The 15,459-nt window shown below is 41.5% G+C and overlaps 2 protein-coding genes across 2 annotated transcripts; both read left to right on the forward strand.

Annotated features, from left to right (window-relative positions):
* The first annotated feature begins 1,872 nt into the window (after positions 1 to 1,872).
* Positions 1,873 to 8,239, forward strand: LOC127602303 (ubiquitin-conjugating enzyme E2 G1-like). The gene is made up of 6 exons (XM_052068386.1): positions 1,873 to 2,053; positions 4,850 to 4,952; positions 5,037 to 5,134; positions 5,677 to 5,855; positions 5,962 to 6,068; positions 6,582 to 8,239. The coding sequence occupies exons 1-5, from the start codon at positions 2,011 to 2,013 to the stop codon at positions 6,046 to 6,048; spliced, it is 510 nt and encodes a 169-aa protein (XP_051924346.1). The 5' UTR covers positions 1,873 to 2,010; the 3' UTR covers positions 6,049 to 6,068; positions 6,582 to 8,239.
* A 783-nt stretch (positions 8,240 to 9,022) lies between these two features.
* Positions 9,023 to 15,432, forward strand: rad9b (RAD9 checkpoint clamp component B). Its single transcript, XM_052068407.1, has 11 exons — positions 9,023 to 9,122; positions 9,413 to 9,483; positions 9,568 to 9,699; positions 9,800 to 9,914; positions 10,009 to 10,108; positions 11,497 to 11,603; positions 11,743 to 11,849; positions 12,864 to 12,928; positions 13,068 to 13,184; positions 14,600 to 14,774; positions 15,173 to 15,432. The coding sequence occupies exons 1-11, from the start codon at positions 9,089 to 9,091 to the stop codon at positions 15,290 to 15,292; spliced, it is 1,143 nt and encodes a 380-aa protein (XP_051924367.1). The 5' UTR covers positions 9,023 to 9,088; the 3' UTR covers positions 15,293 to 15,432.
* The last annotated feature ends 27 nt before the right edge of the window (positions 15,433 to 15,459 follow it).

The raw sequence follows: 15,459 nt of genomic DNA on the forward strand, positions 1-15,459 counted from the left end.
CGCGAGGAGGGCCTGAATTGGCGGAAATACGAATAATACAAAATCTTAGAGGCTAAACGCGAATAACAAGAGTATCGGCCGTACGGCAAAAAGGCAACGAGTCAAATAACAAATAGCGAAATAGAGCGCGAGAGCAATATGGCACGGCGTGGAATTCTCCGGCAGTGAGTAAACTGCCGGAGTCTCCTAATAAAGGAAGCATAATCATCCCGAAATGAACAACAGGTGTGCAGTCGGCGGGGAGAAAGCCCGCCCCCTGCAGGCAGGCACGGAACGTGACATTTATAAGGAATAAAGTAGTCTACGTTTTGCAATACCATACTGAATTCCATATTTTTTTAAACTTCTTTTCTTTGCGTATTTGCATCATGTTTAATTGCACACACAATATCACAACAAATTGCACTGTATCGTATCGGATCGCATTGATTTGAACTAAATGTGTATCGCGTTGTATCACATCGTGAAGACGGTGAAACGTATCGCCAGAAAATTCCATGTATCGTTTAAGTATCGCATCGCTGGTAGTGCATTGAGATGTGTATCGAATCATCCTCAGTGCTGAGATTCACATCCCTACTCCGGGCAGTAGGCGGGGGACACCCTGAATCGGTTGCCAGCCAATCGCAGGGCACACATAGACGAACAACCATCCACGCTCACACTCACACCTAGGGACAATTTAGAGTGTTCAATCAGCCTGCCATACATATTTTTGGAATGTGGGAGGAAACTGGAGCACCCGGAGAAAACCCACGCAGGCCCGGGGAGAACATGCAAACTCCACACAGGGAGGCCGGAGCTGGAATCGAACCCGGTATCTCTGCACTGTGAAGCCGACGTGCTAACCACTGGACTACCGGGCCATGTGTGTGTGTAATATATATATATATATATATATATACACACACTCTCTCTCTCTATAGAGAGAGAGAGAGAGAGAGAGAGAGAGAGAGAGAGACAGAGAGAGAGAGAGAGAGAGTCACCTACCTTAACAATACGATCATAACTATCAAACGTCAACATTTGACCTAACGTGTGGTACTAGATTGGGCGGTAGGTTGCGTTATTCTATGACTGATTCGGTTTGATTATTTGGGTTTGAAAAAAGTTGTGTTTATTTGCCATAATCAATAACGGTCCTGCTGGTTTTAGTTTGCTCTGAACGGCTGTGATTGGTTGAGCTGGAGTGAGAAATTCTGAGCCGGTCACTCTTACCACAACACTATGGACTGGCATCACCTAGGTAACGCAGATTTTGTATTTGTAGATCTCACACGATTCACTGCGTTGTCGGTCACGGCAAAATAACCACTGCGCATAAGAGAAAACAATCTAAATCGGTAACACTCCCTTCAAATTGATACCGAACTGTGCAGTTACAATTATGCATACATTCATTTGAATTGTGTCTTTTACAAGTGCACTGAATGTCACACGTTCGAGCCAAAGAATGTGGGGTTAATTTTTTTTGCATTCTTACGCCGTCAAAACATGGCACTGTCGATATACATTTGTTTTGTAAGATAAAGTCAGGGTTAAAACATCTTCAGACAGTACTGTAAGCAAGTAGCCTATTGTACGACTATAACATTTAGAGAACCACAAATAGCATTTCATTGTTTTGGGATGCCACATTTGCTGAGCAAAATATTAATAACTAAAAACGCATTTTATCTTGTATCTTATTTCCAATGCTTGCCATGGCTCCCTTATATTTATTTTGTTCATTCCGTGAACTGGAATGACTAAATGGACTTTCCAACACGGTCACATCGGTATGGGCGAAGCTGAAGGAGAAAACGTCATCTTTTTGAATGCGATGGGGACTCGCAGTCAGACACTCGCAAGCGCTCGATTAGGTGCACGCATGCGCATACGCCCAAACCAGCAGCTGAAACCGTGTGTCAAAACAGAGAGGGAAATCGGCAGCAGGCAGCAAATCTGGGCTAGCTTTAATTTTTGTGGGAGGATTCAGAAAACCCGATTTTTCAATAACGTACACATACCATGACCGAACAATCAGCGTTGCTTCTTCGAAAACAGCTTGCAGGTAAAATATTATCACTGTGCACGGCGGGGAAAGTAGTCGAATGTAAAGTTTACCTAGGTATAAGCTACGTTCGGGTCCTTGCCACGCAAAGCTATCGTGTGAAGCTCAGAGATGTAAATATAACACAGTGGCTTCTGGTTGCAGTAACACATAGCTGTTAGCGTCGGACGACAAACCGAATTTTCATAGTTAATAGGTTGACTAACCATTTCAGAAACTAAAACACAATCGCAACGTAGCCTTGCTAACGGGCTAGCGAGTTCGTCACTAGTTAGCTGACAGAACAAAGGAATTACCAGTTCAGGGACCGATCACCTTTATCATGTTTAGCAGATGATACAGCATTACAAATCGCAGCGTTTGTAAATGTAAGACTTCAGAGTGTCAAATTACAAATGAACTATTTTATGGGATTATTTTCAATGTTTCTCGTCCGAGCGTTTGCTTTATGTGCACCAACGCAATTCGTTCGTGCTGACTCCGAATCGCAAACAAATTGTTGTCCAGGTGGCGTTCTTTGACAGCCATCGACTATATTAACAGCATTCTACGGGATGCTTGAAACAATGCGAGTCCCACTCATTTACAAAGCTGCAGCGCGGGCGCACGATGCTTGCAGCTTGCACAATGACTTTCCCGATAAATCTGCCTTCACCCCAGTCCAAAATGCTATCAAAAATCTCTTACCCGCGGGCTACTCATGTGGTCCTCGGGGGCTATCTGGTATCCACGTACACCAAATTGGAGACCTCTAATATGAATACGTGTGTGCGTCGGTGTGGTTTTGTGTATTTGTGAATGGACTTCAAACCTGTGAAATCAACCCCCCCCCCCCCAAAAAAAAAGCACAGTGGTGAGCAGCGATATAGTGGGGAAAATGGAACTCCCACAAGATGTCAAGATCATAATCTCAACCTGGACAGGTGATGTAGAAAGCAGGGATGTCATACTAATTTTTGTCGCAGACCACATTGTCGTGACGGTTTACTGCAGAGGTCCGTTATGCCTGTGCGACCAGACATATTTTGAATATTCTCATATTATTACATATGCACAACAACTGATGGATAACTACTTTTGAAATCAGATGGCAATGATGATGGTTTGTTCAACAATTATTCAAGTTGCTGTAAAAAAGCTCCCCCGACCCCCATTTAGAAATTCCGGCAGAGATTTTAGCAAGAATCATCAGATTTGGATTGGATAAAACTTTATTGTCAAATTTACTGTATGTGTAACATGTAACATACAGCACAGAAAAAAATGTTTCCCTCTCATATAAAACAAGAGGAGCCGCTGCGGGTGTCCGCGCCGCAATCAAAAGAAAAGTTTACAAAAAATGACAATACAAAACAACACATGAGACAGACAATTGTGCAATCACAACCACTTTCCTGCATACACTTTGCTGTCTGAAGCAGTTATAGATGAAAGAGGAGCGATCAAATTATCCTTTTCACCAGTGGATCAAAGACGTCATGCTGCAATGTTCACACATTTGCTACAAGCTAAGTTTGAAAGCAACAAGAAGCTGTAGCGTCCATTAACGAAACGAGATTGGCTCTCATCTCCTGTCCCATGTAAATCCGCTTCAATTCCAAGCCGCGATTCCCAGCTCCACATACGCATTGGCGCTTCACGCAGACGCTCCTTTCTTTTCATCGTCGGCTCCTCAATCCATGCATCCATCCAGCTACAGACTGTCCATCAGCACTGACCTTTTCGCTGAACAAAGCGGGGCTGTGAAAATGCTGCCTACTTCAGGCGCAAGACACAAGCGCCCTGGGGATGTCCAGCAACGACAGTCAAATGGCGCCGACATTCCTCCCAATCAAGAAATCAGTGCTGGTACGCATGTGCTGCCGAGAAGGTGCAACCACCAAGCACAGATTCTTCTTCTTTGATGAATGCCATGGCCAAAAATGCTGAAAACAATCCACATAGGTCCACACGACGTAACAACAACACCATGTGACAAAACGAGGACAAAAACAACAAAAAACGCACGGCTCTTGAAGAGCACTTGCCGATGGCTGCCTATCTTGGAGAAAAAAATGTTGTTGTTGAAGAATTTCTTTGAAAAGGGGCCACATAAAATGAAGTGGAGGGCTGGACCTGACCCCCGGGCCTTAAGTTTCTCACCTGGGATTTAACGTTGACTTTAGTTAGACAAGTATAATCTTAAAATAACCACTTTTTAAAAATGAAATCAACAAAACACCCTGTTTTAACTTCTATTAGTCGTCAATGTCCTTTAAGGCACTGTGCGAATTGCTTAATAAATTTACTTGCCACCAGTTGCTCTAAAGAGACCGTCGAGCAAAAACATTGTCAGTAATACAATTGGAACAACTCTTCCAAGAGAGGCCTTGGTGTTTAAGGTGGTTCTCGCAATAATTTGATATATTAATCAAGAAATAATTGTGTGCGTACTGAATTTGGGCATTTATTTGTCAAACAATGCATTTCAAAATCCATAGTGATGGCTCCATCTTTTGAAATCAGTGTTGCAAGAAGGCCAAAGAAAAATCAAAACCTGCCAAGAGTAAACCCTGTGCTGCTTGCAAAACTGAGGGGTCACGAGATTTGCTGTTGCCTCGTCTCTTTGAAAGACTTTTCCCCAAATTCTGCCTGAGTTGTAAATTTGATGTGGCTCCTCCTCTGTCATTTGTTAATGTGCCGCGGAAGTTCAAGTTTGTTTGTGAGCAGCATTTATTTACATAACTGTCATGAAGGTGCTCTACCGTGAATGTTAGATTTGCTCATTTAAAACGTCCCTTCTGTCTCTTATTTCAGAGCTCAACAAGAACCCTGTGGAGGGTTTTTCGGCAGGTCTAATAGATGATGACGACATATATAAATGGGAAGTTGTGATTATTGGACCCCAAGATACCCTTTTGTAAGTCAGCACTTATTCGACACATTCTCCGTTATATATATTTTTTCTCCAAACCATTTCACTTTATAATTTTTTCTATTGCAGTGAAGGGGGATTTTTCAAAGCGTATCTAACCTTCCCGTATGATTACCCTCTTCGACCTCCAAAGATGAAGTTCATAACTGAAATCTGGCACCCGAACGGTAAATGCTAGGTTTGGATGATCTGTGGACCTTTTTCCATAGTATCTCGATTTTGTCTATTTTGATTTGTTTGTGTCCAATAGTATTCCAAAATAACATTTATGAGGTCAAAGGATACTGACGTTGGATGTCTCTGCTCTACTTCACCAAAGTTCACCCAAACTCATCCCAGCATTCCCCAAGAGAGCTTTGCACACTGGCCACACTTCTGTTGAAACAGAAAAGGGCCTTCTCCAAACTCTCATCACCAAGCTGGAAGCATACCAATATGTCTGTGGAAATCAAATTATTCAGGCAGAACAAGGGTTGATTGATTGGTTAATAAATAACTCGCGTAATTTAAAAAATGTTCACAGTGGGTCTGATGCGATTAATCTTTTATTGTCAACTTCTAATTGCAGAGACATTCAATTTGGATTTACACAAAAAAAACCATGTCATCACATGACCTGTCAATCGTGCTGCATTCCTCTGCATTCTCCGCATTAAGCTTTCAAGTCAACCTTAAACAGACAATTCTTCTCACATGTGTACCCAAACAGTTGCAAAAAATGGGGATGTGTGCATCTCCATCCTGCATGAGCCCGGAGAGGATAAGTTTGGCTACGAGAAGCCCGAAGAGCGCTGGCTGCCCATCCATACGGTTGAGACAATCATGATTAGCGTTATCTCCATGTTGGCGGACCCCAACAGCGATTCACCAGCTAACGTAGATGCCGCGGTGAGTTGAACTGTGTGTACTTCTCATGCTGGGAAGACCTTCTTCAGCCTTTGTCTGGAGTCATCCTTGACATGTTGGCGTTCAAAGTTGGATGTTTCGTTCCCAGAAAGAGTGGCGGGAGGACCCAAATGGTGAATTCAAGAGAAAAGTGGCTCGTTGTGTAAGAAAAAGTCAAGAGATGGCCTTTGACTAAAAGACGTTGTGAATTCTAGGGTAAGAATGCAAAAAGTGTTCAATTACACGTCGTTGAATTTATACTTCTGCGATGTTGCCATTTAGAACTGGTCATGATGTCATTGTAGAATGAAATGTCACGCCTCATGTTTTCTGAAAACATAGTCAAACGACTAGTATTCGACAGACTTGGCACCAAAACCGCACCTGTTTTCCCAATGATTTCTGCGTGTTGCACACCTGGATGTTTTTAATGTTTTGACATTTGCAACCTCTTCATCAGCACAATAACTACTCGACGGATGAGGCGATATTCAGTGACCAGTCAGTTGTGGGTTTTTTTTTTCCAGCGATAACGTGTTGCAACCGAAAACATGTTTTCACAAATGTCCCAATGTCCTCAGAGCGATTTTTGTCATCTCAAAACGTGAGATTCATGAATCTGCACTTGGTCGATTCAAAAATGTTTGTAATTCAAAATATCACGGAAAATTCTCATGTCATTTCATGTAGGACACAACTGGAATTAATCTTTTTTTTTTCTCCCCGCAGTTGAAGGAAACGCCTCCTTAGGGAAACGGTCCGACTTCTGTGGCCCTTATTTCGCAAGACAAAAGGAATTGGTTGGCCTTCAACCTGGTTTCAAGAAGCGGTTGTGGTTTGTGACAAGACGAGCAAATTTGAGAAACACTACCAGCGAAATTCACTTACTTCCTACCTGGAATTGTATATTTAATTTTATTTATTTTGGAAAACTAATGATGTAAAATATGTCACTACTGTAAATTAACTTGCTTTTTTTATCTGCTGCTGAACAGTTTCTACTTTATACTACCAGGTTTCTTATGCAATTTAATGGTCAAGATGGAGTCGAACAAACGAAAGCCTGTTACCTTTACGTCACCGCCTGCCCTCTCAGCGACATTCTGTACTTGCCAGCCCAGCATAATCGTCGTTCATCGATGTGAGTGTGGATTTTCAAGACTCACTGTTGCCTTTTATTGGCTTAACTTCTTCACTCTGCTTCCTGTTCAGAAAGAGAGGACATTTTATTGTGGCACTTACTTTGTTTTGTTTTGGGTCCCCCACACTCCAACCTGCTGGCATTATCTATCTACGCGAGGGTCTCGCGAAGATTCAAGCGTGCATGATCCCTTCAAACTCTTGCGTCTCGTTGCTATTTGTCATTGTGAACGGAACAGCTCACTCTGCTTTGAGAGCCACTGTCTCGTATATTGACTTGCACACGCATGGCTAACATTAAACACTCGGTTTGTGCCAACTTCTCAGGATTCAATTCTAATGTTGCAATTAACACTCGATGGGATAGACTTTTAATATTCCTCATGGTCTTTCTTCCTCAATAATGATTTCTTTCTACTACCGCAACTAAAAAGGATCCGTGGGCGGGGTGAAAAAAAAATTGTACAAGCTGTTATTATTCTGGCTGTGTAGTGTGTACTGCTGTGGCATCTGCATTTACCTCAATCTGGTTGTTCGGTTCTCAAAGCGGAGATGTTTCAGGGCTCCGTTGTTGAATTGGATTAGCTGTTAGTATGTTGTTGCACATTGGGCTTTCTCTGTGGGTAATATGTTTCACATTTGTTTGGGTTTAGATGCTGAGGACTGTAGGTAGATTGGAAGGTAAAACTTTCATCTTCAATTTTTCCCGATGCACATTTCGACAGCATGTATCACGTTAAGGTCAGGATTTGTTTTTTTAATTCTCTTTATGCATGAAGTTGACACAAACACCGTTTGTCATCGAAGAAAGACACAATCCTGCATAAGACGTTTAGAGTACACTAGTCAAAAAATGTCCCTTTCCACCTCAATAAATAATAAACTTGCCCATGACTAAGCCATGGCATCAAAACCAATACACTGATTTTTGGCACATGCAATCAGGGTTGAATGAGTTGAATAGGTGATGGACATCATTTACAATGTACATTTTGGGTGAATGTGATATACAGTATATGGTTAGACTTGATGATCATGTCAGAATTTTCTCACCTACCATGACCTCCTCGGACCGGTGTTCACTGTATTTGCACAGATTTGGTGCATATTTCAAACATCATCAAGCAATATGCTCTGAAATTGGTGTCCAGGTAATCCACCCTCTAAGGTTGCTACTTGTTTTGTTTTCCATTTTGTGTTATTGCAATGTATATTGGACGTGATGCTGAATAAAGTGTGTAAAATGAGTGGGTTCTTTGAACATTTTAATTTTTGCTCTGTGTTCTCGAATCTTGCTCTACGCACCCCAGTTGAGTCCAGTCAATAAAGTTGGGACATTGTGTAAAATGCAAATAGAAACATTACGATTTGCAAATCTCTTCAAGCTATATTTACTGAATACACGACACTGTCAAATCATTTAATGTTCAAAATGGACCCGATTACCACAGGCTAAAAAAAAAAATCTAACTTGATGCTTGTCACAGGCAGGGGCGTGCAAGGATGGGGCCAACGCCCCAGACATGCACCTTGAGTCGAGTGTTTCATCCACGGCAACCTTTTTGCAACAAAATCTGCTTGAACATTAAATATCTTGCCTTCATAGTGTATTCAATTGAACATATGTTGAAAAGGAGCTGCAAATTATTGTATTTTGTTATTTTTATATAATTTCTCTCTGTGAATGAATAAAATATATTTTTTGTGGAGTGCCATTTTCAACAAAATGTTATTCAATATGATATTTATCAATATTTTATTTGTTTATATTCCAGGATATTCACAAATGACATCAATAGGCTTTCCAATTGTTTGTGATACAAATGTTCATGTTTTGCAAGATTCAGATTAATTTGATGCAATAACTCCTATATTCCTATAATTATATAAATATATTTACAGATAACCGGTGTTCAATGTGGTTGCTATCCTTAACATTCTGGAGCAATGCTATTACAGTACAGGCTGCAATTATATATATACATATATAAAATTAGAGATGATTCGGAAATACAGTACCTTGTTTTTACTCATGGTTAAAGTCATGTTCCAATTCACTTTTGATTGTCTCGAGTCTGCAAGCAGTCACTGTGAAAATGAACTGCACTCTTGAAGGAAACTGTATAAAAGGTAATATTTTGTCCAAGCGAGTTAAATACTGAACTTCAGTTGCCAAATTTGGATTTTATTTATTCAACTGGAGTTGTAGCTGCTTTCTTTTAAGTTCTGTTCTTATGCTATCTTTTCTACAAGCTACTGTATCCTTAAATTAGCAAGTTAACGCTAGCTCGTGTGAACATGCTATCACGACACCAATCATACGAGCAGGGTTTTAATTCCATTTTGTAGTGTATCTTACTACTTAGCTGACTCACAGAAAACTGATTAAAAAAACACGACCGTCTTAATATCTATTCCAGCTTTTGGAAAGGCCATTCATGCCCTTTCACGAATTGGACATGGGCTGTGGTTGGATCCCACGGTCAAAGGGGTAAGTGGGGCTCTATAATAGCTGGCGTGTCTTATCTTTCTTTCGGTATAAATAGTCAACATATTTTTATTTCTTTATAAACAGCTGGCTCTGAGATCAGTGAATTCATCCCAGTCTGCATATATCTGCTTCTCCTTTTCACCAATGTTCTTCTACAACTACAGCCTGGCATCAGCGCAGGCCAGTGAATCCATTAAATGCAAGCTGCAAATCAAGGTAATACAACTACATAAGAAAGGGTCGATTGAAAACATATTAATATATCCCTACCAAGATTAATAGAAAAGCTGTTTTTTGTTTCCAATTTGCTTTAAAGTCTCTGTTACCACTTTTCCGATGCTTGACTTCAATTGAGCGTAATGTAGAGCGATGTCAGATATCATTCAGCCCCCACAAAGACACAGTAAAGATCCAGTTTGTCTGTCGGCACGGTGGGATATCGTCTCCTTTATGCCATTTGTACAAGTTTTCACCACGCGGTGGCACTGTGTTCTCACTTAGTTTTGGGTATCGTTTTCCCCCTAGGAATCACAAAAACCCACAACATATATTACCAGGAGAGTGGAGCTCTACAGGCTGTGTTTGATTCTCATCTTTGTTCCAATGTGCTGAAGGGTCCTGCTAGGCAAGCACTTCTGTCTGTCTGTGCTCTATTTATCTATCTGTCTACCTCTCTGTCTGTCTGTCCGTCTGCCCGTTCGTTCGTACATACGTATATTGAACACAGATTTTACTTGGTTCAAGTTCACCCGACAAATTCCGTCCTTGTGACATTAAATGATAAACGAGGCTAATATGGCAGTCATGTCAGAATTGCAGTAGGTATTTTTCTGAAAAGGTCTTTCATGTTATAAATATAAAATACTTACCGGTAAATAAAAAAAGATAATCAGAAAAGAGCATTGACTTCCATATCGGAAGGGGCAAAAACTAGTTCATTGTGTGTGATTTGTAATCATGGAACGGTGACGGACTAGTGTCGGCAATAATTATATAAGCTGTGTACATGCTTCAAATTAAAAATGACAGACTTTCTGAGTCTTTTATTTGTCCTCGGTATCTCTAATAGTTTCTTATCTGCAGAATTGAGGCATTGGGCAAGTGCATAGGGGTGAAGGAACTCAGAGAGGTCAGGTGGGGCGAGGCCATTTAAAGATTTTAAATCAAATAGAAGTATCTTAAAAAGAGCTCTAAAATGTACAGGGAGCCAGTGAAGGGATGCCAGAGTAGGAGTTATGTGCTCCCTCTTTCGAGCTATGGTTAGGAGTTAGGCAGCAGCATTTTGGACCAACTGGATACGCCTGATGGGCTTTATTTTAGTCAGCTGCTCAAGATGAAAGAAGTTGCATTTAACAACAGCACGATTTGCCGGTCCAATTTAAAATCACTGTCCAGTTTAAGACCGAAGTACGAGACTGTTGGCTTTAGAAAAGGAGGCAGGGGGGCCAAGTCTGCAGGATTAGTTTTTTGGATGGTTGTTTGTCTAAGTGTGCCCTGCAATTGGCTGGCAACCAGTTCAGGGTGTACCCCACCTACTGCCCAAAGACAGTTGGGATAGGCTCCACCAAGCCTGTGACCATTTAACTCAAAGGGAGGTCCCTGAATTGAACCCTGTTGGGGAAATCAGAGCAACCAAGGCTAACACAGAAAGTTCTGTCAGCCAAATAGAATCGAAACCACTCGCGAGCGCTACCAATCGTGTTCCTTACCTGAGCCCCGAGCAACCGTGATGTCATTTTCAATCGACCCCTGAGTTGGATTAAAACGGGTAGATTTTGCTGCTTAATTCATATTGTAATATGAAGCAGAAAGCTGCATTCAAACTAGTGGAGGTGCATTGAACATTGAAAACTTTTCACTTGACATCCCTTTTAAAAATCACAAAAACAAAGCTTAAGAAGCTGGCAAATCATCATCACATTAATTGCGGAAGTCAGCAGCAGCATTGAACAAAACGTCCTGTGCTTGTTTAGGCATGCATATGTAATCAATTTCTTCTGCTATTCTCTGCAGGCTTCTTGCGAGTATGGTGATGCATTTCCAAAGATCTCAGGAGGAAGTCACCCTCTCCATAACTCCTAGCCGAGTCAGTCTGAGGAATTACCATGATGGAAGAAATGGTGACTAATGTTACATGGTAGTCTATCGCTGGCCCTCTTGAGGAAGTCATATTGTAAAATGGGCACTCGATGATGACTTCATGTGAGGGATCAGATTGACGCAAAGGCCTGACTGCAATTGGCTGCGCTTCTGTCGCAGATCACATGAAGTTGACGTACACCGAGATGGCCTTACACCCTGACGAGTTTGACTATTTTCTATCCGGAGAAGACTCGGCCATAACCTTCTGTCTGAAGGAGCTGAGGGTAACGCCGCTATTTGTGGACGCCCGTCACATGAGAGTCAAATGTTTGGGTGTGGGTGCGGTATGTGCATGTGATTGGCTCGCTGCATTACAGTATGCTGCCAGGTTTGTCATGGAAGTTACTGTCGCTTAAGTGATACTATTACACATGCCTTCATCCTTTTTCTATACTGCTCGTCCTCATTTGGCTTGATGCAAGTTGCAGCCTATTACAAATGATTTACAGCGAGACCACAGGCCATTCAGTCACAGGGCACATACACTGTCGCGCAGTGGTTGGCAAATTTATTGTGGCAAGTATCACCATTAAAAAAATACCACCATTATGAACAAAAAGGTTAAGTCAGTATGGTCGCAAAGGGCTATCCACCTCTTCACAAAAGATGATTCTATAGGTTTCTTGAAATTCTACCGAACAAATTTGGCAGAAACATAAATCATTCAGCCATAACTTAAATGACAACAATAATCCAAACAAATCACTGGCTTTATCACGTCATGTTTTTTGTTTTTTGGACCGCAGTTAAGCACTGAACTTATGTAGATACTGTAGATATCTACAAATAGACTACACAATGTCTACAAATAATCATGCTGACTGGAATGAAGCAGGCGTTTGTGTTTTGTTTTGTTTCAAATTGCTACCTTTTGCAATTTGAAATTTCAATTTTGCTACAGTGCGAAGTCTATTTGAATTCAATGAAATGTTCAGCCCTTGTACATAGTGAATTATTTGTAACAGAATCCAAATAGCACAAGTGAACTTGACTTTGAAAACACAAAGGTACTTGATTGGCCCTCTGGAAATGTGGCTAAACGGCCACGGCGTTAGTCCAATTAAGCAGACTTGACCTGCATTAACACCCACAACTTGCGTCCGTCCCGAATGTAATCTTGGAATGTGTCTTACTGCCAGCTTGCTCTTTGTCTGCATTTCTCTTTTTTTTACGTGAGATCTATCGCATGTGCTCTTAAATGACACGTCATGACAACTTGAACCTTTTTGTCTTTTAAGGCTTTTCTCTCTTTTGCGGAAATGCAATGCCTAGCTGTTTCAGTCCAATTTGATGCTGCAGGAAAGTGAGTCTTGGCACAACGCATGACAAAATAATGTGTTTTTTTTGGACTCGTTTAAATGCACTCTGGCTAAAATAATGTATGTTCTGTTTTTACATGTATTTCTGTGATTCTCAGTACAGCCACTGTTGCGTGTTTATAGGCCTGTGTGCTTTTCTGTGGAGGACACGGTCCTGGAGGCCACTTTGGTGCTGGCTACCTTGATTGACAGCGGAGGCCCCTCCCAACCAACAAATACCCCAGACCCAAATTCACCGAGGTATGATGAAAAGAAACCACCATGAAACTCCACGTGCGATATTTGTGACACTTGGAGAGATCTCACCATTGTTGGTCTAGGTCTGCTGCGATTGCGTATTAGCAGTTTAATACAATCTTCCCACTGGGCTCTACCTGAGCTTCTCTCCTGGCACCCAGTCATGATACTTGGCTCTCATTGGCTCCTTTTAGATTCTTAAGTAGGTGTAGTGTTACAGCCAGCCTTGCATCTGTGAAGGAGACAAGTAGGGCACATTGACGGGCCTGTTCTGGAAGGTTGACTGCAAGTAATCCCCCACTCGGCTCTCCACCTCAGGCTTGATTTACACTCCACGCCCAAGGAGCCAATTCTGCTTCAATGTAGTTAGCCGATTTTTGTGGACATGTACATTTCAAATGAAACACATCCAGTTAGGTTGTGTTTACTTTCAAGGAGCGAGTAAAACGCCCAAACTGCGCTTGTGTAAGTAACCCTAACAAGCGTCACAAGACAGTGACAAATAATATGCAAATAAATACTACAAATATTTTATCTAGTTACTACTTGCTGTAATCCTATATTTATACTGTTTAGACTACACAGTCTACTGAGCAAAGTCTGATCGAATGGCCATGACATGGGGTCCCTCAAGGGTCACTCTTAAGACCCCTTATGTTCAGCCTGTATATCCTTGGGTCAAATTTTTCAGAATCCAAATGTTGGCTTTCATGTCTATGTAGACGTTTTTTCTCAATGTCCCTAAATGACAACAGTTCAATTAAGGTGTGTCAATAACTAGATGAACCTACATCTCCCTTTTCCATTCATTTTCTAATCTGTTCATCCTCACAGGGATCGTGGGCTTGCTGGAGCCTAAAACAGCTGTCTTCGGGCAGTAGGCGTGGTACACCCTGAACTGGTTGCATGTATTGACAAACATTCGCGCTCACAATCACACTTAGGGAAAATTATGAGTGTTCCATTAACCTGGCCTGCATGGGGTTTTTTATGGAATGTGGGAGGAAATCTGGGATTTGTAAATGTCTAAAAGACTTCTGTTTGTAAATGCTTTTAAATGTTGCCCTTTTAACAGCATTCTTCTGTAAAAATACTTTCTGTAATAAGATTCACCTATTGTAAAAATGGTACCAGATCTTTTATGTCTTTCTTTTCCATTATGCGTTTCCAGTTTTCCGTAATATCACAGAAACCGTTAGTACTCTCTTCTTGGCCATTGGCATATCGTCATGTTTGCTTATTCTCTCAAGACATGTTCTGAGTTGAATGCACAGTGCCTGTCCATCAGCTGACAAAACTCAACACAACCAGCACACAAATGTTTGAAAATGTGGACAATTTCATTGAGTGCCCTTTTTGATGATATTCTTTACGAAAATATTCCTGTTGTTCAACAAGAAACATGTTTGAGTTGACAGGCGTACAGATGCTGCAGCCAGAGATCAACGCCTCAGTCATTGTGCTGGCATGAAAATGGTTGCATCCAGCCAGGGCAGCCCCACCATTCCGTCAACCCCTCTGCTAGAGCTTCATAACCGCAAGCTTCTTCGACTTGGCAACCCCTGTGTGACTGCGAGTCCCGCTTCCTCCGCGGTAAGTGTTCCCAATAGCACACGAGGGAAACTGCAGCACATCTCATCATCCACATAAAAATCCAACGTGAAACAATAAACTGAGTCACATCCAGTTTTGGCTCAAAGTGATTGAGGGCCACAATTCAGGACGCTTGTGGTAGGGGGACTGTCATGGTGTGAATGACCCAACTCTTGAGCACCTTGAAATTACAAAGGTGCTGAATAAATTACAGCAATTCTGTTCACAGCGAAGTTAGATTCTAATGCAATCATTGAGATGTGAGATTCATATTGGCTGGGGAATTCCATTTTTTTTCTGTCTGCTATGCTGTGCTGACTTGACAGGTGTGATAGTGCAAAGTCCCTTTGACATGTTGAATTGCATCGGTTGCATTAACAAACGTTTTGCTTCCAAAGGTCTGCTCCCTCCTGTTCCGGGGATTGTCATCAGAGCAGGATGATGAGTGTGTGACTGTTTTGGCTTGCGACAGTGACATGGAGGAAGACAAATACTCGGCAGGAAGCCCCGAGTACTAAAAAAGGGAGAAAAAAGTGTTCCCTAAATGTATTTATTGTAAGTTAATTCCTTTGTCTAATTGTTCACAGTCCTCATTTTTATCGATCTGTTTTCAAACCTCCTGGTTCACGCATTCTTTCAAGGATGTAGTTATTAAATTTGCTGCGGTTATTTATTGCTTATGAAA

Source organism: Hippocampus zosterae, chromosome 6, assembly GCF_025434085.1.
Source record: "Hippocampus zosterae strain Florida chromosome 6, ASM2543408v3, whole genome shotgun sequence".
NCBI classification, from domain to species: domain Eukaryota; kingdom Metazoa; phylum Chordata; class Actinopteri; order Syngnathiformes; family Syngnathidae; genus Hippocampus; species Hippocampus zosterae.

Coding starts and splice junctions, on each gene's coding strand:
- LOC127602303 (XM_052068386.1), top strand. CDS start 2,011: ATGACCGAACAATCAGCGTTGCTTCTTCGAAAACAGCTTGCAG. Junction 5,135..5,676: donor TGAAATCTGGCACCCGAACG/GTAAATGCTAGG, acceptor GTACCCAAACAG/TTGCAAAAAATGGGGATGTG. Junction 5,856..5,961: donor CAGCTAACGTAGATGCCGCG/GTGAGTTGAACT, acceptor TTTCGTTCCCAG/AAAGAGTGGCGGGAGGACCC.
- rad9b (XM_052068407.1), top strand. CDS start 9,089: ATGAACTGCACTCTTGAAGGAAACTGTATAAAAG. Junction 12,929..13,067: donor CAATTTGATGCTGCAGGAAA/GTGAGTCTTGGC, acceptor GCGTGTTTATAG/GCCTGTGTGCTTTTCTGTGG. Junction 14,775..15,172: donor CGAGTCCCGCTTCCTCCGCG/GTAAGTGTTCCC, acceptor TTGCTTCCAAAG/GTCTGCTCCCTCCTGTTCCG.